Source organism: Eupeodes corollae, chromosome 2 (genome assembly GCF_945859685.1).
Source record: "Eupeodes corollae chromosome 2, idEupCoro1.1, whole genome shotgun sequence".
In the NCBI taxonomy this organism is placed as follows: Eukaryota; Metazoa; Arthropoda; class Insecta; order Diptera; family Syrphidae; genus Eupeodes; species Eupeodes corollae.
In genome coordinates this window covers 141847350-141873332 of record NC_079148.1, presented here as the reverse complement: position 1 = coordinate 141873332, position 25983 = coordinate 141847350, and the positions used below count along the sequence as shown (strand labels likewise).

Below are 25983 nucleotides of genomic sequence, written 5' to 3'. Positions count from 1 at the left end.
TTAAGTTTTTGAAAAGATATTTGAATCGATATTCAATTTTTACCAACTTTGAGTAATGTTTTTTTAGATTTTTATTTTTTATAAAAAAAACTGTCAATTCGATTTTTCTCAAAATTTTATCAGATTTCAAAAACATTACACTCCGTTGCTCAAAATTGTTTTGGAGATGAAATCATATTTCAGTCGTAAAATTTTGGAGGTGACAAATTTTTTTTTTCAGTTTTATTGATTTATAAAAAACCGTTATATTGATTTTTTTCAAAAAATATACCTGTTTGGTATCACGTTACAATATATTATATACAATTTAATTCAAGTCTCTAGCGGTTTTGGTTCGTAAGATATTTAGGGTTAACCAAAATTTTCACCTTTTTTTCAAACTGCTATGGTAAAAAAACCACCCACGCAATTTTCTTGAGAGCCCTTTCTGCATCTTTCTGCCTTATTATCTGTATAACAAAATTTATTTGAAGTCGATATCTCTTCTGGCTCTTGAGCTATGGACGACGAAAAAAACGTCGCGAACGTACGGACGTACAAACGTACGTACAAACGTGCGTACATACGCACGCACAGACATCTTTCTAAAAATCTTTTATTTCGACTCTAGGGACCTTGAAACGTCGAGAAATGTCAAAATTTTCAATTTGACAAATCGGACCCATTCAATTTGACAAATCGGACCCATTACAATAATTTAAGTTATTGTAATGGGTCCGATTTAAGAAGTTAAAAATTAATTTTCGCGGGTACTGCCTCTTGTGAGGAATTGAGAATTCCTTCAAGAGTAATTCTTATCATGAAAAAGTGCTTTCTCAAATTAGCCGTTCGGATTCGGCCTAAAATTGTAGGTCCCTTCTATTCCTGACAACAGTACTCGCCCACAGGAATGGTTGCGAGTTGTAAGTCACGAGGTCCTGGTTCACAACGGACTGTTGCGCCACCCAATTTATTTATTTATAGAATCACAATTTTTGTAGAAGGCTTTAACAATTTGTATGCGTTGAGTGATAGTTAAGCAATCTATTTTCTTAAATGTCACACCTAAGAAAAACCTTGAATTTAATACATCTACTGACTTAAATTTTAAAAATATCCGTTTTCAACATTGTTTTTTTTTTATTCATGATCTTTCCAAAGGAGGTTATTTTAATTATGCTGTCCGGTGTGAAGAATTCAACATTTTGATATTTCTCAATGTTTCAAGGTCTCTAAAATCTGAAAAAAGTAAAATTCAACCAACAGTTTTTATATAAATCGAAAAAAATGAAAGAAATAATTTATTGTCACCTTGAATATTTGACGAACAAAACATGATCTTAAATTACTTAAAGTTGGTAAAAATTTGTTTTCGACTGAAAATCCCGTTAACAAATGTATGTTTTGAAATCAAACCATTTTATCATGTGCAAATTATTGTTGGTAATTTTTAGTTAATCTTTTATAAAAATTCAACCGACAACTTTAAAAAAAAAACGCGAAAATCTACAAAAACATCAAAAACAGATAAGAAATGGTTTTAAATACTAGGAGAAAAAAGAAAGACATACACTCTAAACTATTCATCTCACACAAAATATTGTGATATAGTTTTAAGCAAGACAAATCGACGGACCGGATAGGAAGTTATCAGTGTGTGTCGCATCCCTCTTTTTTCTTTTGCGATTGTTGGAAACACAAATTCAAAAATAAGTTAGTACTCTAATTATTTCGTATCATATAAAATCAAAGAATTTTTCGACAAAATAACGCCTATTACGCAAAAATGTAAAAAAGTATTGAGCTTGAGCCCTATACGGTTTATAAAAGCGAAGGATTCAAATTCAAGAACTGAAAATTAACAGTAATTTGCAAATGCACTTACGTCAATTCAATGACTTAAAATAAAAATCCTTAAAAGCTTGTAGGTTTTCGTGTTGGGTTAAAAAAGTCGTTAGTTGAATTATTCTTAAAAAAAAACAATATTTTTCATATAAAGAAGTAGTTTAGTTTGAAAATCTTATTTTGTTAAATAGATTTTCAGTCGAAAACAAAACAAAAAAGTTTGAAGGCAATATAAAGGGTGATTTTTTTGAGGTTAGGATTTTCATGCATTAGTATTTGACAGATCACGCGGGATTTCAGACATGGTGTCAAAGAGAAAGATGCTCAGTATGCTTTGACATTTCATCATGAATAGACTTACTAACGAGCAACGCTTGCAAATCATTGAATTTTATTACCAAAATCAGTGTTCGGTTCGAAATGTGTTTCGCGCTTTACGTCCGATTTATGGTCTACATAATCGACCAAGTGAGCAAACAATTAATGCGATTGTGACAAAGTTTCGCACTCAGTTTACTTTATTGGACATTAAACCAACCACACGAATGCGTACAGTGCGTACAGAAGAGAATATTGCGTCTGTTTCTGAGAGTGTTGCTGAAGACCGTGAAATGTCGATTCGTCGCCGTTCGCAGCAATTGGGTTTGTGTTATTCGACCACATGGAAGATTTTACGCAAAGATCTTGGTGTAAAACCGTATAAAATACAGCTCGTGCAAGAACTGAAGCCGAACGATCTGCCACAACGTCGAATTTTCAGTGAATGGGCCCTAGAAAAGTTGGCAGAAAATCCGCTTTTTTATCGACAAATTTTGTTCAGCGATGAGGCTCATTTCTGGTTGAATGGCTACGTAAATAAGCAAAATTGCCGCATTTGGAGTGAAGAGCAACCAGAAGCCGTTCAAGAACTGCCCATGCATCCCGAAAAATGCACTGTTTGGTGTGGTTTGTACGCTGGTGGAATCATTGGACCGTATTTTTTCAAAGATGCTGTTGGACGCAACGTTACGGTGAATGGCGATCACTATCGTTCAATGCTTACAAACTTTTTGGTGCCAAAAATGGAAGAACTGAACTTGGTTGACATGTGGTTTCAACAAGATGGCGCTACATGCCACACAGCTCGTGATTCTATGGCCATTTGGAGGGAAAACTTCGGAGAACAATTCATCTCAAGGAATGGACCGGTAAGTTGGCCAAGAAGATCATGCGATTTGACGCCTTTAGACTATTTTTTGTGGGGCTACGTCAAGTCTAAAGTCTACACAAATAAGCCAGCAACTATTCCAGCTTTGGAAGACAACATTTCCGAAGAAATTCGGGCTATTCCGGCCGAAATGCTCGAAAAAGTTACCCAAAATTGGACTTTCCGAATGGACCACCTAAGACGCAGCCGCGGTCAACATTTAAATAAAATTATCTTCAAAAAGTAAATGTCATGGACCAATCTAACGTTTCAAATAAAGAATCGATGAGATTTTGCAAATTGTATGCGTTTTTTTTTTAAAAGTTCTCAAGCTCTTAAAAAATCACCGTTTATTTGATTTTTGAAAAGCTATTTGAGTCGAAGTAAATTTTGACCAAGTATCTTGACAACAATATTTTCAACAGATGAAAGTAGTTTTAAGCCAATATATCAAAGTTTTGAAAAGATATTTGAGCCGAAAAATAATTTTAACTAACTTTGATTTATTTTTTTGTTTAGGTTTTTATTTTTTGTAAGGAAACTGTCAATTCCATTTTTCTCACATTTTTCGAATGTTGAAAACAATATTTCTTATAAGTTTAAATTAGGTGGAAGCCATAATATCAAATTCTTGAAAAGATATTGGAGTCAAAAATCAATTTTTACCAACTTTTGTTAAATTTACTCTAAGTTTTTATTTTTTGTAAAAAAAACTGTCGATTCGATTTTAATCAACATTTTTCAGAATGTTGAAAACAATATTTCTTATAAGATAAAATAAGTTTGAAAGATTAATCTTAAAATTTTGAAAAAATATTTGAGTCGAAATTCATTTTTTACCAACTTTGAGTAACGTTTTTTTGGTTTTTATTTTTTATAAGAAAAACCGTCAATTAGATTTTTCTCAAAATTTTATGAGATGTCAAAAACATTATTCTGAAATGAAATCATACTTTAGTCATAAAATTTTCAAGGTGACGATTTTTTTTTTTTGATTTATAAAAAAAAAACGTTAATTGGATTTTTTTCCAAAAATATAATTGTTTTGTATCACGTTACAACATATAATATTAAATATAATTCAAGTCTCAAGTCAAGTATGTTTTTTTTAAACTGCTATGGTAAAAAAAACCACCCACGCAATTTTCTTGAGAGCCCTTTCTGCATCTTTCAGACTTATTATCTGTATAACAAAATTTATTTGAAGTCGATATCTCTTCTGGTTCTTGACCTATGGACGACGAAAAAAAAGTCTAAAAATCTTTGCTTTCGACTCTAGGAATCTTGAAACGTCGAGAAATGTCAAAATTTTCAATTTGACAAATCGGACACATTACAATAACTTTCTATTAACTAGAAAGAAAAGCATGTGTTCAATATTGTCTTTTCCTTATTTCAAGAATAATAAAACGAATAAACGCGAGTTCTAATCTTTAAAAAATAATTATTTTTGATCATGCCGTTTCTTCCTCTACGAGTACATAAGCCAAAATAATGTTTGCTATTTTAATTCCAAGAAATGTTTACTTCCAACTTGTGCACGGTCTTATCTTTTTTAAATCTCTAAATCGCACTGTCATCATGACTTTGGAATGGATAAGTCTTAAGAATTGCAAAATTAAGCAATTCTATGTTATCTTTGAATAAGGTAGTTTCTCAACATTTTCGGCAAAAGAAGTTTTTAACAAGACAAAATGGATGAACATCCTAAAGTATGAATATTTTGCTTAATAAAATTGCTTTTTGGTTTTATAATTACATATTTTCAAGGTTTCTTTATCGATTGCAATTTGTTTTATGGCTATTGGGTCAACTTTTGCTCTAACAGCGTGTAAGACGTGTGGCCCAAATTATGTTGCCTGCATAAATGAAACTTTCTATAAGCTTTGTCCTGACGGTAAGTTTAAAGCTAGTTAAACAAAATAATATAGTTTAAATGTATATTTTGTTTCCTATTTTTTTTGTTTAATTAATAGGATCAAAACTATCTACAGAAATAAGGGTTTGTCCAGCTGGTGAAGTCTGTACAGAAGGCCAACAAATTTGTCAGCCTCGAGATAAGGCAAAGAAAGTTTGTGGTAATTGTGAAACTTGCACCAGTGGTTTTGTGTGCAGGAGTAAAAGTCAATTCGAATATTGTAAAGGATCAACGCCTACAGGATTATTTGGCGAATGTCCCCAGGGCCAATATTGTAGTATTGCTAATGTGGTGCAAAATCATAATATTTGTGTGAAATCTTGTCTGGTAATGCTATATTTTAAATTGTTATACAAAAATATACGGATTTTAATTTTCAGGCTGAGCCAACTTGCTACGCTGGAGAAGTAACGACAACACCTGCTCCTTCAACAATTGACGAGGACTATTTGAAAAGTTGTGATGGCGTAACAGATTTTGAAAATCGTAATAATTTAGATGATTCATCTTGTGGAACGTGAGTGACGAAGAATTTCAAAGATTTCACATAAGTTCTCCGAAAAATAATCGTTACGTTTTGAATTTCAGATATTTCAAGTGTGAGCTGGTGGACGGGAAAATGTACGCCGTTCTTTTTGAATGCAAAAATAGTTACTTCAGTGCAACTGAAAAGAAATGCGTTGCTACCAAACCTAGCCGTTGCATTTAATCAAAAAAAATTGTTTTTAATTTTAATGAATTTAATTTTTTAATATGTTGTGAATTGAAAAATAAAATGTTTATAAAAGAAATAAATAATAAAATAAAACTTTAATTTGAGCAAGAATTTACCCACAATATTTTGGATAAAAAGTTTATAGATTTCAAATAATTTCCATTGATTCCTAAATTCATCATCAAAGTTTGACAAAAATGTGAATTATACCAAATTATGAATTAAAGATAAAAAACAAAGAGTTAGATATAATAATTCCATCATAAAACCAAATGATCGTTTGAGGATAAAATGTTTTATTTTTGATAAGATTTAAAAAAATTCAACAAATACAAAAAGTTAATGATAAAAAGGAATTACAATTAGTGTTTGCATAGCTTCAGTTGGATAAACAATGTTCTTTAAAATTATTATTTCGTTGGTAAGATTAGATCATACCTATAAATAATATAAAAAGAAGAAGAATATTCAAGGTTGCATTTTTCTTGAAAGGGATTAGTTGTTTTTCTCGTAGACTACACTTATGGAACTTGTGGATTATGTCTTGAAAATCATGTAGCATGTCACAGTGAAAACACGTTTTCACTTTGTGTAGAAGGTAAATGTTTCTTACTAAAATTATATTAAAACGATGAAACCATCAGAAAATCATTAAAGGAAACCCAACGGATTCTTATGTTAAGTGCCCGAAAGATTCGATCTGCACCAATGATCCAGCTGTATGTGTAACAAAATCCAACGATGACCTGAAACCATCTTGTATGACAGTAAAAGTTCCGGAGAAGTTTGGAAATTCTTATAAGGCACCAAATGTAGCTGGCTTAACATTAACAGAAGATAGAGCACTTTCTGATGATGAAACTGATCTTTCTTCATCTACTCAAGGGGGCGATGACGAAATTTCTGCTTCCACACAATATTCAGTTTCCGAAGATCCATTATCAACGGAGTATCCAGAAGATGAAACTGTGTCCTCAGTAGATGATTCATCAGCTAGTTCAACTGATACTACTATGACTGAGAAGGGAATAACTTTGATACCAGAAGACTTATCTTCAACAACTGAGGCAACTGAATCAGCAGAACTAAGTACTTCTTCAACAGAAGATATAACAGGTAGTGATATGTCCACTACTGACATTGAGTCAACGTCGTCATCCATAACTCCACGAGACGCAACAACATTTTGCTCAGAAAATAAAGAAGTTGGAACATTTGAAGCTGAAGGTGACACCACTTGCAAACGGTTCGCTGATAAAAATGTACAATATTTTGAAGTTTGTCTTAATAATTTCTCTTGTTTTTTAAAGGTACTACGTTTGTACGACTTATGGAGATGGTTTTAAAGGATACGAGTTTAACTGTGGTGAGGAAAATTATTTCAATCCCGAGATAAGTCTATGCCAAAAAGAAAAACCAGACGATTGTTAACAATTGGATTGATTCTTATACATTTTATCTTGAGTCTTTTATGAGCCTTAACTTAGAAGAAATAAAAATTAATTGAGGAGAACTCGAAGAACATATTTGATTTGAATTTAATTAATTTAACTTAAATTCTTTATAAAACACTTTGAGAAAAGAAAACGTTTTTAATCATAGGGGACACATAACAAAGGAATTTTTCCTGTGGCTAAATTGTAGTGATCTCAATTAACAACTTTTAGGTTTATCAGCAACACAAAACCGTTTAACAGGATCAAAATAATCACTTCCGCTGCAGTAATACGAATATCCCATAAATTTACTTCCATTACTGAGGGCCTGACAAATGTAATACCTGTTAAATAGAAAACAATAAAGTCACTTAAAGTTTTTGAAAATCATAAACATTTACTAACTTTTTACAAGTTAAATCACCCTCTGCCGCAAAAGTTCCCTCCATGGCATTTTCACGACAGAAAGTTTGAGCATCTCGAATTAGAGGTGAGGATGACACCGATGATGGTGTTGCTACATCAATAATCGGCAAATCCGATGTTGAATCTTTGTAATCTTTGTCACAGGACCCCTCACTATAATCTTTTTTGACACAAATAGCTCTACTACTAAGATCACATACATATCCTTTGGGGCATCGAGCTATGACCGAATAGAATGGCAAATCTTCTCCAAAACAAAATGCCACTTCTGATCTTCCGACACATGAAAATACTTTATCATGGGAATTGCATACTTCACAGCCTTGACCACAGCTGGCTTGAAAAGAACTATTGGTATTTTCTACGCAGATATCAGGTTTATCGGTGCATAATCTTCCTTGCGGACATTCCAGAATTTCATCGTCATTGGATTTATCTTTAGGAAATAAAATAAAACACGAAATTAGATTTAAAGTTTTTTTTTTATAAAAAGATGTAAGATGTAATGTAAGATTAATCAAACCATCAATGCAAAGTGAAAATGTAGTCAAACTTTGACATGCAACAAAATTATCTTGGCAATCTCCACACTTTCCATTGGTGTAATCAATGAGGAAAATTATGACCTTTAAAAAAAGATTAAAACAATATTTTAAAAACTCAATTTAATATATTTTCTTACCAAAACCAGAGTCACTATGGAAAATGCCATATCGATCTCTTTGGTTGAGGGAATACGTGCAGGTCTGCTTAGAACTCGAAACTTTTTGAATAAAGAAGATACATTTATAAATTAAATTCTTATCAAAATGCATTCATTTTGAGAGTGCAAATTTATCTATTAAAAATAGGCTTGACACAAGCGTTAAATTAGATAGATACCGACGACGATCCTTTTTTTTATCAAGGTGATCTAATATCACAAAATAAAAAGGTAATCAGAATCATAAAGGTTTTAAAAGACACTTTTGGCATAAACGGTCTTATTATAATTGCACTTGACAACAAGGTTTTGTTCTTGGCAATCAAATTGGATTTCTTTTGATGGTTTTAAAGTAATTTTATTTTTTTAATAAATCCTTTGTTTTAAGACAAGAAATAAATAAATTAAAAAAGCAATGTTGAAAAAGGATACAATTTAAGTCAATAAAATTATTAAATTCAAGGTTTTTCAACGCTTGATATTAATAAAAATGTTCTTACTTAAGGTGGCGCTACAGTCCGGGGCGGACCTGGGCCTCAACCAACAAGCGTCTCCAGCCAGCTCGGTCCCTAGCTAGCTGTCTCCAGTTTCGCACGCCAAGTTGGTTGAGGTCCTCTCCCACCTGCGTGCGCCACCTGAATCGCGGTCTTCCTCTACTGCGCCACCGTCCCTCGGGATTGCATTCGAAAGCGTTGATGTCCATCCGCTCTACATGACCTAGCCATCTAAGCCGTTGGACTTTAATTCTGTTAACTAGGTCAATGTCGCTGTACAGTTCGTCGTTATATCTTCTCCTCCATTCTCCATCTATGCGCACGGGACCAAAAATCACCCGAAGGATTTTTCTCTCGAAGCATCCTAAGACGCTTTCATCTTTCTTTGACAGGGTCCAGGCCTCAGCGCCATAAATGTGAACCGGGATGATGAGTGTCTTATAGATGGTGATTTTACATGCTCGAGAGAGGACTTTACTTCTCAATTGCCTTCTTAGTCCAAAGAAGCAGCGATTTGCAAGAGTTATTCTTCTTTTGATTTCAGCGCTGGTGTCGTTGTCTGCATTAATAGCGGTGCCTAGGTAGACAAAGTCCTTAACTATCTCAAAGTTATAGCTGTCCAGTGTCCATGGTGACGTTTTGTCTAAGACGTTCGTCGTTCAGTGTCCTTTTTTGATGACAGAATATACTTGGTCTTGCCCTCATTGACCACTAAACCCATCTTCTTCGCTTCCGTCGCAATGCTCAAATCAAAAATATCATCTGCGTATTCAATAATTGGATGGACCTTTGGAAGATTGTGCCTCTAGTGTTGACGGTTGAGTTTTGCACAATTCTTTCCAGAACGATGTTGAAGAAGTCGCATGACAGTGCATCGCCTTGTCTTAAACCTTTTTTGACATCAAATGCATCGGTAAGATCTTTTCCGACTTTGATAGAGCAATGTGCAATCTTCATCGTCATTCTGCACAAACGGATAAGTTTGACAGGGATGCCAAAACTAGACATTGCTCGGTAGAGCTCTTCCCTATAGATGCTGTCATACAAGGCTTTAAAACCGATAAAGAGATGGTGGGTATCGATTTGAAGCTCCTGGGTTTTTTCCAAGATCTGCCGTGAATATTTGGTCGATAGTGGACTTTCCTGGTCTGAAGCCACACTGATAAGGAACAATCAGGTTGTTGACGAATGGCTTCAGACATTCACATAATACGGCAGAGAGGATCTTATACGCAATGTTAAGGGGACTGATGCCTCTGTAGTTGGCGCAGTTTAGAGGGTCGCCTTTCTTCTGTATCGGGCACACTATGCTGAGATTCCACTCATTGGGCATGCTTTCCTCCGACCATATTTTGCAGATGAGTTTGTACATGCTCCCTACCAAGTCATCGCCTGTTGCTTTGAATAGTTCAGCAGCGATACCGTCAGCTCCAGCAGCTTTGTTTGACTTAAGTTTAAATATAGCTTTCTTCACTTCGTCAAGGTCGGGTAGGCGGAATTGTTGATCTGCGTCGCCGAGGTTGAGTGGTTCTATCTCCCTTACAGCGGAATTCTGTTCGTCATCGCCGTTATATAATTTGGAGAATTGATCTTTCCATATTCTCAGCATCGACTGCGGTTCAACTACGATGTTCCCCTGATCGTCTTTACCAGCTTCGGTTCGTGGCTGGTACCCTTGGGAGGTTTTGTTTACCTTTTGTATGCCTCTTGTTTCGCTGCGTGCGCTTGCCGGCATTCGTCGTCAAACCAGGGTTTTCGCTGTGGTGGCCGTGTGAAACCTAGCACTTCAGAGGCGGCATCTCTGATGGCTGCAAGGCAATGTTGCCACTGGTTTTCAGTGCTTAATGCAGGAAGCATAGGACTCCTTAAGAGGTTATTAGAGGCTCGATCGGAAAAGGACATGGCAGTCTCTTGCGATTGTAGCCGTCTAACGTCGAATCTTCTCACAGTACTTCCTTGTTTTGGCTTGGATCGGGATATCCGTAGCCGTACCTTGGCTACAACGAGGTAGTGGTCCGAGTCAATGTTGGCCTCTCGGAATGTTCGGATATCCTGGATACTGGAGAAGTGTCGTGCGTCGATCGCAATGTGGTCAATCTGGTTGACGGTTGATTGATCAGGAGATTTCCATGTCCCCTTGTGGATATTGAGATGCGTGAACTGCGTACTAGCTACCAGAACGTCTCGCCCCGCAGCGAAATCGACCAGCCTGAATCCGTTGTCGGAGGTGGTGTCGCGCAGGCTGTATCTCCCGATTATCCCACCAAAGATGTCTTCTCTTCCTAGCTTGGCATTAAAATCTCCTAAGACAATTTTAATGTCATAGACAGGGCACTGCTCATATGTCTTGTCCAAGAGCTCGAAGAATATGTCTTTGGTGTCTTCATCTTTCTACTCTGTTGGAGCATGCACGCATATTAGACTTATGTTGGCGAATTTAGCCTTGATGCGGATTGTCGTGATGCGCACGCTCACACTGTTGAAACTCAAGACTTTTTGCCTGAGCCTAGTTCCAACAACAAATCCACACCCAAATAGACGCTGTCTTTGTTCTCGGTAGCAGTCGCCGTAGTAGATATCGCAGTCTTTTAGTTTGCGTTTGCCCGGTCCATCTCATCGCACTTCTTGGATGGCTGTAATATCTTCCTTGCAGCAGTTTAGGGCTTCCGCTAATTGTTCGGCTGCACGTGGTCTGTTAAGGGACCTAACATTCCACGTACATATCCGAAGTTCGTTGTCCTTATTTCGTTTGCGTGGGTTGTCAACAGTCAATCCGCCCGTATCCGAGGCTTGTTGGTGCTTCGAAACTTAAGGTATTTTTACGTGGCCAGGAAGTCACCCCGACGGCACAACCCCCAACATGGAGGGCCAGATCCTTAGTATAACTCCAAGGAAGGGGAGCCAGATAAACCGCTCCTTACAGGCCTGGGCTCCGAATATGTCGAAGAAGCCCTATAAGGTGTTCACTAAGTAGTTCAACCTTACTGGAACTGTAGACGCCACCTTTGATTCTATCTCGAGAATTCGTCCGCTGCCGCCTGGATAAGGAGAGGTGCCTTAGTGGAAACACCTCTCCCCCTCTCTCTCGTTTGCTGCCCCTAACAACTTTAAACTGGGGTTGGAACCCAATCTCCAGTTGAGGTACTAGGCACCCGATGTTCACCGCGGGGAGGTTGATAGACAGAGGTGGGTTTTGAGAAAAACCTGTGGACGCTTGTGTCCTCTTGAATGCACATGTCTACCATTTGAACAAATGAACACTTATAACTTTTAAGTAAGAAAAGACAGAAAGGACTTTTTCTTTGCAATATCATCGTAAAATTTATTATTAAGAACTATGTTTTGTTTTACTTTATTCTTAAAAACACCGGTTTAAGTTCTTACCATTTCTAAATATAGGTTAGGTAAAGTTCGAAAAAAACATCTTACTTGGATCTCTTGGGATCCATTGTGCTCACGAAGAAAAGAAAAGGATTGGGTATGTGAAGGATGGTGAGGATTTAGGTTGAGAACGCCTCCTGATTTCTGGGAAAATTTAAGAATGCCGCATAAGTCGTCGAAAATTAGTTTCCTAATATTGTCGTTATCCTTTTGGCTAGGCTAGGGCATCCGCATAGAAAGTGGAAGGTAATTTCCTCCGTTTCCTCGTCGTTACATCCTCTACATAAATCAAATGAGCCGATATCCATTACAAGGGGCCCAACAGATAGTAATAGTGTTGGTTTCGGTGAGCAAACGAAGCTCCCTCGAGAATTGATGTACCAGTCTTGACTTTGTGACAGAGGCATATATGACCTCGATTGCTGCTCGGCTGTCGATAAATATGTCTATGCATTTGCTTTTAAAATTGTGAGAAGGAAGATCCTTAGCGGCTTCAAAAACCGCCAGTACTTCTGCTTGTTATTTGGAATCGTTTTGAGACCATCGGAATGAAGATTACATTAACTTCTCTCCATCTAAGAGGAATACAGGTTATGTCCAGACATCTTCTGTTTATATTCGATAGAATCAGAAATAATTCCACCAGGCCTGGAGACTTGCATGCCGAGAAGGAGCCAATAACCCATGACACTTGTTTATAATCTACTATTTTATGTATTATACATCATGAGAAATGAGTCAGTCCACAGGGTTTGTCCGGTTTTTTAGTAACATGGAGCGATTTGTGATTTTGACATAACTTTTCCGAGGATGCCAGCTTCATTTCTTGACTCAATGTCAAGATTACGCCAGGCTGCTCTATTTACATAGATGGTTCTTGCTAATTTGAATTGGTCATCCCATCCGCAGGTTCATTATTGAATTTTGATCTAATAAATACCCTCCTTAAGTTTTCACGAATTATGATTTCATATCTTGATTAAGAATCTTATGAGCATTTTATCGTAAATTACTTCCTTGTTGCAATAAACAAAATTCTTTTTTATTTGCATACAAAACAGTGTCTATCTTTTTATAGATAAGAAGATTGTTTCCAAGAAATTAAGATAAATTAATGTGCAAATTTAAAATTGCAAACTTTAAACGAGTAAATGTTGTATGGCAATAAAATTGTCAACATTAAAACAGTGAAAACATTTTTTAACTGACGTTGAAATATTTAAAAAAAAGAAAGATAACAATGAAAAGAATTTTTATTTTAGTAAGTACGAAATCTTTAATATATGTGTTTTATTAAATTTTAAATTGTCATTTGTTCTATCTACTTCTCTTTGAAGATCTTCTTATGGCATAGTGTAAAAGCGATTTGTAATACGTGTCAACAAAATGGCGTTTCCTGTATCAGCAGAACCTCGTATCAATTGTGTTTCGGAGGTTTGTTTCATCCTTGCATTATGAACAAATAATTTAAATGACAATTAAACTGTAAAGCGATGTCAAAGTTGTCATTAGCATCAAATGTCAAAGTCAGGCATATATTGGGCAGGTTCAGACGCCATAAGGGACTTGAGAGTAAGTCAAGTTTCTAGTATCTGATTTGCCAGCTACCAAATAACTTAATTCCAATAAAGGCTAAATTAGTTAAGAAAAATCTCCCTAACTATCAAGTCAAGTGTATTTCTGTCAAAATGACAGTTGATCATGTTTTTTTCATTTATTTTCTGCACAACTTCAGCTTGCCTGAGAAGTGTTTGGTTGACAGTAATGTTTTCTTAGTTTTTGTACTATCAATTTAAAGTAGAGTTTGTAAAGTTCTGAATTTTAAATTCATGACACTTGAAAACTAACTAGTTGCCTTGTTCAGAATTCACGTTCAAATAATGAAATTGACTGCAAATGAAATCCCTTACATTGTGTGAACCTGCCCATTGTATTGGTATACTTCACAAATGCAAAATAATTTTTATTTTATTACATTTTTTTTATATTTTCAAAAAAGGATCAAAGGCTCATTTAAAACAAACATTTAAGTGCTCGGATGGCTTGGTATGCACAGACTTGCCAAATATTTGCTTTCAAAGTGGGGGATGGAAACCAAGTTGTGGTGACAAATCGCAATGTGGCGTTTGTAATTCAAACCGAGTTTTTGCGTGTACAGGCCGAACAACATTTGCATTTTGTTTTGGTTCCAATACTCCAACCGATGTCAAAGGAACATGTCCTTATGGATATATTTGTGATTTAACTTCGACATCAATTTGTGTTCCGGATAGAATTGGATTAGAACCATCATGTAATAAAAATGTATTTGAGGATTTGAAATAAAAATCAACTTTAATTCCGCCCAATGGAAAATTACAACAATTGATAAGAGATTTGAGATGAGTGAAAACTGAAAAGTTCGTGTGAACGCCATCTTATGTTATTGACTATTATTTTGGGTATGTTTGTTTACTATATCTAGAACTGTCAAATTCAATTCAGTTTAAGTTTGACAGGTGTTTTAATAAAAAAATTTCAGTCAAGAAAATAGAGGGAATAATTTGGAAATACTATATGTTATGTCTATAGCTTTGCAATTATTTATGCATATACAAATCAGTGCTCAGATTTTTTGAGATTAACACATTAGGTTTGCTCAACCAGAAAATAGCCAATGTAGAGAAGTGTAGTACAGTGCCGCTTCATGAAAACTGTCAGAGCAAAAACGTCATAATGTTAGGTGATAAAAAGAAGAAAACAAATTAAATTCGGCGCAAGTAAAATTGAACGTAAAATTACAATATAAAATACAATTCAAAAAATTGTTTTATTTCGTTTTTACTTTTCTACTTACTTTAACCATGTTTAATTTGGATTTCGCAGAACAATGAATTCAACTGCACTAAAAATAGCTCAAAAAAGGCAATGGGCCTCACCAATAATTATTGACTAAACAAGCGTTTAGATAAATGCCACGTTAAACTTTAGAGACGAGTTAATTTGTGTGTTAACCAAAAAACCAAATTAAACACGTCTTTAACTAAACTGTGCTCTATTACATTATCTACTACATTTGTTGGGGGGTGTTCCCCAACCAGTTTCCTTCTGAAATCGACTGAACGCACTTATTTTGCTCCTGGCTTGCGTTTTTAGCCGATTCCATTGCTCTTTTATTTGTTTGGCTTTAAAGCAATAGCCAGTGGCATTGAACATTTCCTGAATCCTCTGCATAGCTTAAAATTTAGCGTTGAGTGTTTTTCCATCGTTGAATTTACTCTCCAATGTCATAGAAAACGGCTTCACTGCTTCAACCAGCAACTCCAAAAAGAAATTAATATATTTGTTTATTTTAATTACCTTTTTTAGTTTTGTTAATTTTTATGAGCTCACGTTACGGCCAAAAATAAATTTGCAACAGATAAAAGAAGCATACGAAACATTTCTTTTGCTACCAATTGTCAGAATGACAGCACAAACATGAAGTTTACACTTAATCACGAAGTTAAAAACACGTTTCTCTACTCTAAAACTTAGAGCGACATTAACGTTATTCTGACTATTAAATTGATTATTGGTATCGTTCATTATTTAGAGTCCACTTAAATATTTAAGTCGTCACTAAATTTGATTATCGGTAAGGCCCAATAATATCATGTACCAGTCAAAACGTATGCACAACCTTTACGGATAACATCTTTAAGGTTTTGAATCCATTGTGGAGAATTTGGCATAAACCATGTTCCATTCGTAAAATAAATCAATTTATTCTTAGTATTGATCTGTCAAAACACAAATTTCTCCTGCTTTTGCATTTCATGGGGCAAAATAAATTTACTTATTTTGCATTTAAGCTCAAATCTGCAGACCTAGATTTTTTGACAGATATAACCCCATTTAAAAATTTTTAGCTGGGAACTTGACAGCTCTACCGCACTCGTTAACACGTTTACGAAGATACACAGATACAAGACTAAAACAATCCAATCGAATTTTAAATTTACCAATAGAAAATGTCATTAGTCATTACGTTGTTTTTATTTGTCAAATGTCATAAAGTTGACAGCTTCAAAAGTGACAGCTATATAAATAGCATAGCAGTAGAACATTTTTCTGATTAGAAATTAAAAATAGTTTTCTTGTTCATGTCAGTACCAGCTCAAGAAACTAGCTCTTCAATCCGTCCCTGGGAATTGGCTAAATTTATAAAGTTATTACTTGTTATCATAATTTTTGAATGTTTGTTTTCCATGAACGGTGCCATTCATTTATTTTTTAACTTTTTATTACTGTCATTCATTTCCGCTTTGAAATGATCTTTTTTGTATTATACCGATGGTAAATTAAATTTTGTTCTATTTTCCCCTTTTTAATTTGTTTATTTGAAAAAAAAAAAAATAATAAAAAGTTATGACAATCTTTGATTTCTTTCTTCAAATAAAATTTAGGAATATCTTTTTGGAAAGAACCACGAAGTTCGAAGTATCAGTCAGTTCATGTCTTCTAATAAGGTTCAACATGTTTAAGTTAATTGTAAGAATTTTATGGACATTTTTTTGAAGCTTTAATAATTTAATATTAATTTCATTCTTTATAGACAATATTGATAGTAGTCTTTGGTTTGAGTCAAATTGAAGGTGCATGCAACATATGCAATAAACATGGATTTGCATGTGTCGATAAAACAAGTTTTAGTATATGCATAGGTACGTAACGTATTATTGTAAGATTTTCAATTATTTGTTCAAAATTTTAAAATTATATTTCTCTACAAAACTTATTTGTTTTAGTTTTTATAATTTAAAACAATGTATTCTTTTTTTGTTTATAAAGATGGTAAAGTAGATAAATCAATGACCTTGAAATGCAAAGAAGGTGAAATCTGTACAGATATGTCAATGGCCTGTGTCCCTACGGCAAACTCAACCGCTATACCAGGTTGTTCTAGCCTTTGTGGTGTTTGCGAGATGGGAAAAACGTTTGCATGTTCTTCAATTATAAACTATCAACTGTGTAGGGATGGAGAACCAACAGGAATAGTTGGTACCTGTCCTGGTGACAAGGTATGTGACACTGCGGGTTCTTCGGTTTGTGTAAGACCCTGCGATGTCACTAACTTAATTTGCGATAAGGAAACACCTAAAACTCCTTCAACGACAACTCCAACAATCACAACTTCAACAACACCAACCACAAAATCAACATCTTCATCAACATCGTCATCATCTTCGTCTTCATCTTCTTCAACTTCATCATCACCTCGAACTCCAAGTTCCGTAACAACTCCAATGACACCTACATCATTTGTCAATCCAACGCCAACAGAACCAGTGCTGCCAACTCCGACACCAACTAAGACACCCCAGGCTATTTGCATTGAAAAACAAAATCCTGGCAGATATCCTTTGGATGATGATCATAGTGATGCATGTAGTAATGAGTAAGGACGAAATGCGATATTCGATTATTTCCACAGTTTTAAGACTTTTTCTGTCTAATTTTTAGATACGTCTTTTGCCGCTTTGATGGATCAACTTTAGTTGCTGTTCCAAGCCAATGTCCATCTGGTAGAAGTTTTAATAAAGCAACTCAAAGTTGTGAAACAAGTCCTGCTGGATGTGATGTTTAAAAAGCAGGATATTCTAGGTTATTGTGAATGAAATTTCTTTTCCCTTGGACTTTTAAAATGGGACTCTTGGTTCCTTCAAGCAAACCTTTTCCAACGGAAACTTTGAAAGTTATTTACGTTCAAAATTTTCGAAGACCAAGAAATCTTATTCATAATATCCTCAACTATTTTATTTTTTATATAAATATTGTAAAAATAAAGGAAAAACTAAGTCTCTTAAGAGAATATTTGAATACTATTTAAAAGGTCGGAATTTTATAAGTACGAATAAATTAATTCACAAAATTGTATGCTTAGGATCAAATCAGTAGTTAACCCATTTATTTTTTCTCCACACAAAGTAGTATGGAAAGCTGTAAAGCTTCTAGCAGAAACTGCCTCTCAAAAATTGTAAGTTTTTGAAAGTTGGATAAAATTTTTGAGTATTCACGAGAACCAAGAACCAAAAGTAGTCATACACATATAATGAAGGTTAAAGGGTGTTTTTTAGGAAATCATATTTACTTCTTTAGTAATGGCAAATGTTTATCAAGTTTGTGAATGTGGAGCACCATATTTATTTCTGCTTCATCCTTAACCATTATAAATTGGAGCTGGTTATACATTTTATAATGCTTTATTTTGTGCAGCTTGCAAACTTTGAATCAAGCTGTAAACTGCTGTACCCGATACATTGATTCCGTACGTTAGATGACTATGAAATAGGGCAAAGTACATTTGCGTTTTTAGACCTTTAGGTACTACGAATTCGACCGAAAACGTCAACTAGGGATGAAAGTTTTTTCGAAAGTTTTGATATGTGGTATTTCCAGTTTAGTGATGAATCCACCCAAAGTTCAAGATATTTAAACTGAATAACTTGTTAAGAGGTGTATTCGATTTGCTGAAAACGATATATTTGTTGTTTTTTTGCGTTAACAAATAATTTTTTGGCATTCATCCAAGATTGAATCTTATCAAGCAGAATACATAAGACTGATGTTTTTTTTAAACTAATTTTTTGAATTCACTTAAAATCTATACTTAAATTAACTTTGGACTTAAAACTAAATTTATTTTCAATTTGATATTTTTAATACTTAAACTTTAGTTTAAATGTAAAACTTAAAGTCTGAACTTGAATTAAAAATTCTAAAATGTAAATAAAAAATCATTGCGAGTATAGCTTAAAATGTCAAGATCCTAAATTTGTACTAAAATTCTTAATGCAACAAAAAATGTACTAAAACTAAAAACAAGAAAGAGAAAGAGAAAGAGAAAGAAGAAAATAAAAGAAGGATCGGTGATTCAAGCACTGACCACCTTACCGAAAAGTTTTACTTTGTTTTTCTTGCGTGTTTTTTTCTTGAATCCGCTCCACCGTCGTCGTAGCTTTTTTTTTTGGTCGAATTTTCCAAAGACTTTTTCAGTTTTGAAGTCAATAGAATAATTTATTATCTGTGAAGATTTGATAATCAGATCATTCGCGATTAAAATCTTAGCAGAGCGAGTGTCGTACATAGACAAAAAAGTGCCGGTCCAAGTACACTACCTTGTGGTACCCCATCTCAACTGGTTCTTCATCCGTCCAAACTTATGTACTGATATCAATTTTCGAGGTAAGATGTGAACCAATTAAATGAAAAACCTCTTACTCCTAGAGCAAAAAGCTTTCGTAGCAGGATTTTATGATTGTCGGTGTCGAATGCTTTTGACAAGTCTATGAAAAACGCGCTGGAAAGGTTGCGATTGTCTTTATACCTTTGAAGGTGTGATATCATGTCTACCAATTCTGTTTTTGTGTCTGATTTTTCCCGGAAACAATATTGTGTTGTGCTTGACACTATATTTCGCTCGATATATTTGGGTAATTGGATGTTAATAACTTATTCGAAAAATTGAGATGGGCGATAATTTTTGTAGTTTTCAACATCACCATTCTTAAAGACAGGGATAACTCGGGCTGTTTTCATCATACTTGGAACGTAGCCAACTTTGAAGGGTTTGTTGATGAGTGTTGTAATTGGACCACACAACTTTTCTTTGCATTCTAATAACCAACTAATTGCTGTTGAGAAAGAGGAGGCAGTGTCTCACCATCTATGCTCATGGTATCACAGCGGCCCAACTACTAGTCTGAGCGTGTTGCCACCTTAACCTTACCTAATCAATTCAATAAATATCATTTTTATTATGTTTTCCATGAGGAAATAAATCAGTTTATTTTTGATCTATGAAATCGTAGATCTCCTGCTCTCACCTCCCCGTGGTGAATATCGGATGTCTAGTACCTCAACTGGAGATTGGGTTTCAACTCCAGTGGAAAGTTGTTGGGGGCAGCAAACGAGAGAGGTGGGGAGAGCTGTTTTTACTAAGGCACCTCTCCTTATCCAGATGGCAGCGGAGGAATTCCTGAAATGGACAGATGGAGCACGACCAACGAGTGAACGAATATTCGTCGATTTTGACATTTCATTCACATGAGAGTTTTTAATTAAGTCGTGAATGAAGTTTGACAAGGAGCCACAGGCAAACAACATTCACCACCGAAACCAAAACAAGAATGATGAGCAAGAGATAAGTTGGGCGCATGCATCAACTTATCTGTAAGATATGGTCGGAAGAAAGCATGCCCGATGAATGGAACCTCAGTATTGTTTGCCCGATCTTGAAAAAAGGTGACCCCCTAAACTGCAACAACTATAGAGGAATCAGTCTACTTAACATGCGCCTACAAAATCTACTCTGCCGTAATATGTGAACATCTAAAGCCCATCGTCAACAACTTGATAGGTCCTTATCAGTGTGGTTTTAGACCAGGAAAGTCCACAGTTGATCAAATATTCACATTATTGTAGATTCTGAAAAAACCCAAGAACACCAAATCGACACCCACCATCTTTTAAAGGATTTTAAGGCTGCATATGACAGCATCTACAGGGATGAGCTGTATAGAGCCATGTCTAGTTTTCACTTCCCTGCCGAACTCGTCAGTTTGTGCAGGATGGCCATGGAGAATTCACGCTACTCCATAAGGGTTGGAAACAACCTAACAGAACCTTTCGATGTCAAAAAAAGTTTTAGACAAGGTGATGCGCTGTCATGTGATTTTTTTAACATCGTGCTTGAAAGAATAGTGCAGAGCTCACACGTCAACACTAGAGGCACTATCTTTCAAAAGTCTGTCCAATTACTGGTATATGCTGATGACATTGACATATTCGGAAGAACTCAGCGTGATGTCAATGGGGCTTTTGTGAGTATTGAGGCAGAGGCGGCAAAAATGGGTTTAAGGGTTAATGAGGGCAAAACAAAGTAAATTAAATTAACAATTGAAAATACCATTGTTTTCGAACGAATCTGTCTATGCATCTCTTTTAGTATTAACAACTCTTTGAAAAACTAGAAAAGATTCATTTTGTGCTACATTTCAAACAAGAAGTTATATAAAAGTTTTCCAACTGTCAGTTAAAATGTATTCTCTACTTAAATAACTGAGTTTGATTTAGTTAATGAATGAATAATTGGCTCTTAGTCTATTTTTAATATTTGGATAATTATACATACGTAAAATGTTTATGTACAGAGTTGAAAGAAAATTATAATAAAGATAAATTTATTCTCAGAACCCGCTATAAAATTGTTCGCGGAGCTTATTTGAGTAGATTAAATTTGTATATGTATAATTTGACATAAGTAAACATACAAATTCTCACATCTTATCAATTCAAGTTTAAAAGACAACGATTACAATTTGCATAATTGTTATCTACATTTCGGTGGTATAAAGCAGTAAGTAATCACCGCTTAGCCAACAAAAACACACCTAACTTCAAAACATCATGCTTATCTTCAAAAGCAATGCCGTAAGTTTTTCATCATCATCAACTTATAAAAATCACAGATAAAAACTTATTTGCATCTTTCTTAGTTTACTTTGCAGATTATACCTTTTATCTTTATAGCACTATTCCATGTTCCAATAAGAACAACTGACGCAAAGTGCAATGTTTGTCAAGAAAATGGAGCTGCTTGCCTTAATTCGACATCGTTTTACATGTGTCACGGAAGTATACGATGTTCTTTGTTTATTTTAAAAATACGGTGGTATCATAATCTGTCTTCTTCTAGATCCGGTTCCTTTTTATAATAAAATTTATCACTGCCCAAAAGGTTTTGATTGTTCGAACTTAAATGCAATTTGTGTTCAAAGTTTAGCCTCAAGACCAGCGAGTTGTGGTGATACCAGTCTTTGTGGACTTTGTAGTGCTCACAAGAACCATTTATTTGCTTGTACTAGCCGCCGTACATTTCAGATGTGTTATGGAGCATCACAGAGTAAAAGTGTTCTCGGATATTGTCCTGATGGATATATTTGCAATGCGAACTCGAATGCAATATGTATTCCATTCCTTGAGACTGAAGATGTAACTTGTGATCTTTTGAATCCCATTGAAAACAATGATTATTCAGGAGACACATCAACAAGTTCAAGTGATCCGGTTGATTCATCTTCAAGGCCGTCAATATTACCAACTTTTCTCACCGCTCAGGAGATATGTGATGTTGAACAGAAAGTTGGTGTTTTTCAAATTCCAGGGGATATGCAATGTTTACAGTGAGTTTTTGACAATTAAAAAAAAAACAATATGGAAAATGTTGTGAAAAATAAACCATTTTTTTAAGGTACGCAAGGTGCTACATTCAAAAGGGAAGAATTTTCGGAAGTTTAGCAAACTGCCCCAGTGGAACTTATTTTAGCAGTAAATCCTTGCAGTGTGTTCTGTCAAAACCATCTTATTGTTTGTAATTATAAGAAACAAAAATATCTGAAAATAAACATTTAAAAATATACTTTCAAAGACGAAGAATTTTCATACCTACTCGTATTATTTCTAAACTTATTTTTATTTGTTTAAAAATTCGTGGAAAACAAAGCAAACAAACATTGATCTGAGGAACAGACAATCAGAAGTCATAGGGTTGTATCAAATTGATTTGTTTTAAATTCTTAAACATTTTTAAAATAAGCAAAATTAACTTTTTAACTATAAATAACTTAAAAAGTCGTTTTAAATTTAACACCAAGTTGTTTTGAATGAAAGTATAAGGAAACTGTCAAAAACTAAATATTTTCTTAGTAGTAGAATTTTTTTTTTAAATTAATTTAAGGAATTTGAGACTTCAAATGTTTTCCTTTTTAAAAAAAAACTAAATTGGAAACATAACATACAAAAAGAGTAAAAAAATCTACTGTAGCTCTCTTCTTTCAAAAAAACTATTGGTAATAAATGGGGATTGCTCATGTAAAATAAATGTATTTATATTTATTTATTTAAAAAAAAATCATGTCTTTATTGAACCAAAGTAGAACTTAGACTAATTTACATTTATTCTCTTAAAAATAATGAAACCCAAGTTTGCCAGTTGCAATATTGATCAAGCCGCTAAGTCAGCAAAAAGAATCGTGGGAATCGTTGGCTGAGCTCTTTTCCATCATTGCATTGCACCTGCATTTTTTTTCTTGGAAATGTTGTCAGCGTTAGTTCTTTCGGTGAAATGAACTTTGTTTGCGTTAACTTGTATAAGCCGAACGCTTCTCACGACTCTAACTGCGGCACTAGATGCCCTACTCTATCTTACACCTCTTGGCGAATAGCTACAAGTTCTGCTATTCGCCTCAAAGTTTAATCGCAGTAAGTTAACAACAAAATTGGCCACTCCGTAATTTTTAAGTATTCGCAATCAATTCCACACAGACTACACAATCTCCCAACTGCATAAACTTCTAGATTTCTATACATTGCAGATCTTTCTAGAAGAATAGGGCATTCCTCGAAGACGTGTCAATCCACTTTTAGACAGATGGATCAAAAACAATTGAAGGGGTTTGTGGAGGTGTGAACAGCTGAAATTAAGTCACTCATTCCGCCTTCCCAATTATTGTAACGCGTTACAGGTGGATCGAGAAGTCTTGTCGTGGCTTAAAGAAAACGTAATAAAAGCATCTGATATTCGTATTTTTTTAGATAGCCATGCAGCTATCAGATCTCTGGACATAGTCTGTTTAATGGAGATGACACAACTGTTTAACATTTACCTTTGCTGGGTGCCGGGCCATAGCCTGCAAATTGTAAGTCAAATGATCTAGCCAGAAATTCTACAGTATAACCAAATCTACCACGTTTGGAAACTGCTGGCATAATAGTCGCTACATGGAAACTATTGCTGATGCAGGACGCTATTAAAAAGACAAATACTAGGTGGAATAACATCGCCACGTGTCAGGTCATAAAAAACATCTAGCCTACACTAGATTTAAAGCGGTAAAGGTGCTTGCTATCTCTAGGCAGATCTAAACGATCAAAACCCGTGTATTATGAAATAAGAAGAAATATTTAAATGTCTTAAGAAATGTGTCGTTATAAAATATTTTTGAAGTCAGATAAATTCAGATACTTTTATAAAAAAAAATTCAAAAATACTCGATTACGAGTGCGGTAGAGCTGGCAAATTCCCAGCTATTAAAAATTGTATTAGGTTTAATGCAGACGGTTAAATCTGCGTAAAAATTCAGATCTGATGCAGATTTGATCTTAAATTGAAAATATATCAATTTATTTTGCCGCATAGAATGCAAAATGGAATCTAAATTAAAAAACAATAGCAAGTAATTTTGGACTTTTATTAAAAAAATAAAAAAGTAATAATGGAATTCCAAAGTGTATGGAGTATTTGGGATACACATACGTACGCTGACCTACCTAACATTTGCAATACTTTTGCCAAATTTTTTAAATCGGTTGAGAAAGTTTTATGGGACATGAATGACGATAAGAATACCGGTCCAGATGAAATTCCTCCCATTATTTTAAAGAATTGTGCGCCTTCTCTGTCTCGAATACTATGGTTTATTTTTAACAGGTCACTTGAGAAAGGTATATTTCTTTTCGAATGGAAAACATCTTTTATAACTCCTATTTATAAAAGAGGTCCAAAACAGGACATATCCAACTATCGCCCGATTTACAAGTTATCCGTAATACCAAAACTTTTTGAAAAAATTGTTTGCGATAAGCTTTCGTTTTTATTAAAAGAGACTACATCCCCATTTCAACACAGATTTGTATCCTGGAGATCAACTTCTACAAATCTTACAATTTTCTCTAACTTTGTTTTATGTAATCTAAAAAAAGGATATAAGTCGGTTTCATATGTACCGATTTTTCCAAAGCATTTGACAGAGTTCACCATAAAATTTTAGTTCATAAACTTTAAAAACTAGGTATACATTCTAACTTGCTAAACTTGTTGTGTTCATATCTCACAGGACGCATTCAATATGTCCGTATTGATTCGATCGTCTCAAGTCCAATAGATATTTCCGCGGGTGTTCCTCAAGGTAGCCATCTTAGACCACTTTTGTTTCTTATATTCATAAATGATCTTCCTGATTTTCTCTTAAATTCCTTTAACTTGATGTTTGCCGATGATTTCAAATTTCTGAGATGTATTAAGGATCCGGTTGACTGTGTGCCTCTTCAAGAAGATCTTCAAAGCTTATCAACATGGTATAAATTCAACAAAATAATCCTCAACATATCTAAATGTCAATGTTTTTCATTTTTCCGTCGCTCTTCTCCTTTCTGTGCATGATTATTATATTAAGAACAAAGTTCTCAAAAGAGTCTCAACCAAAAAAGACCTGGGAGTCATTTTTGATTCTAAATTCAACTTATCTAATAATTTAGAATTCATAGTTAATAAGGCCAACTCTATGCTTGGATTAGTTTCCCGCAACTCTAAAGGTCTAAGTGATTCCTATACGTTAAAAACGCTTTACATTGATTATGTTAGATCACTAATCCGTATTACAAAACTCATTCTGTTCGAATTGAAAAAATTCAAAGAAAATTTACAAGAATATTTATATATAAACTTAGATGGAACGTTGATGCTATGCCACCTTATAATACTCGACGTCAACTTCTTGGCATTAAGACCTTAGAAAACCGCCGCAAAATATTTTCCATAATGTTTATTAAAGATGTTTTATCCTATCATATTGACTGTCCGTTTTTATTGTCTCTTATAAATTTGCATGTTCCAACTCGAGTGTTTAGAAATCGTTATTTATTCCATGAGGCACTTTATAGAGTAAATTATGCTGTTAACGAGCCAATATCTCGCTGTGTCAGAGAAATTAACCAAATATCTGATTATATTGATTTTAATTTTCATTTGAGTAGGGATACATTTAAAAATTTGCTCAGCCTATTCTTTATGGTTAATTAACTAAAATGTATGTTAAGA

The 25983-nt window shown here is 34.5% G+C and overlaps 4 protein-coding genes and 1 long non-coding RNA gene across 5 annotated transcripts; 4 read left to right on the top strand and 1 right to left on the bottom strand.

The window, feature by feature from the left end:
• The first annotated feature begins 4572 nt into the window (after positions 1-4572).
• On the top strand, positions 4573-5674 carry LOC129947935 (uncharacterized). The gene is made up of 5 exons (XM_056058707.1): positions 4573-4722; positions 4781-4907; positions 4987-5255; positions 5309-5445; positions 5517-5674. The coding sequence occupies exons 1-5, from the start codon at positions 4705-4707 to the stop codon at positions 5635-5637; spliced, it is 672 nt and encodes a 223-aa protein (XP_055914682.1). The 5' UTR covers positions 4573-4704; the 3' UTR covers positions 5638-5674.
• Positions 5675-5938: 264 nt separating this feature from the next.
• Positions 5939-17761, top strand: LOC129945273 (mucin-5AC-like). The gene is made up of 7 exons (XM_056054930.1): positions 5939-6064; positions 6136-6241; positions 6301-6905; positions 16500-16595; positions 16660-16768; positions 16896-17502; positions 17568-17761. The coding sequence occupies exons 1-7, from the start codon at positions 6038-6040 to the stop codon at positions 17689-17691; spliced, it is 1674 nt and encodes a 557-aa protein (XP_055910905.1). The 5' UTR covers positions 5939-6037; the 3' UTR covers positions 17692-17761.
• Positions 7068-8314, bottom strand: LOC129946254 (uncharacterized). The gene is made up of 4 exons (XM_056056381.1): positions 8188-8314; positions 8029-8131; positions 7485-7941; positions 7068-7423 (listed from the first exon to the last, which is right to left on the bottom strand). Exons 1-4 carry the CDS (start codon positions 8215-8217, stop codon positions 7297-7299), a joined length of 717 nt encoding a protein of 238 aa, XP_055912356.1. The 5' UTR covers positions 8218-8314; the 3' UTR covers positions 7068-7296.
• On the top strand, positions 13221-14423 carry LOC129946255 (uncharacterized). Its single transcript, XM_056056382.1, has 3 exons — positions 13221-13344; positions 13421-13517; positions 14083-14423. Exons 1-3 carry the CDS (start codon positions 13324-13326, stop codon positions 14406-14408), a joined length of 444 nt encoding a protein of 147 aa, XP_055912357.1. The 5' UTR covers positions 13221-13323; the 3' UTR covers positions 14409-14423.
• A 3651-nt stretch (positions 17762-21412) lies between the features above and the next one.
• LOC129947577 (uncharacterized) lies at positions 21413-22525 on the top strand. The gene is made up of 3 exons (XR_008781732.1): positions 21413-21536; positions 21602-22288; positions 22357-22525. It is a non-coding gene; the product is annotated as an uncharacterized LOC129947577 (long non-coding RNA).
• Positions 22526-25983: the final 3458 nt, after the last annotated feature.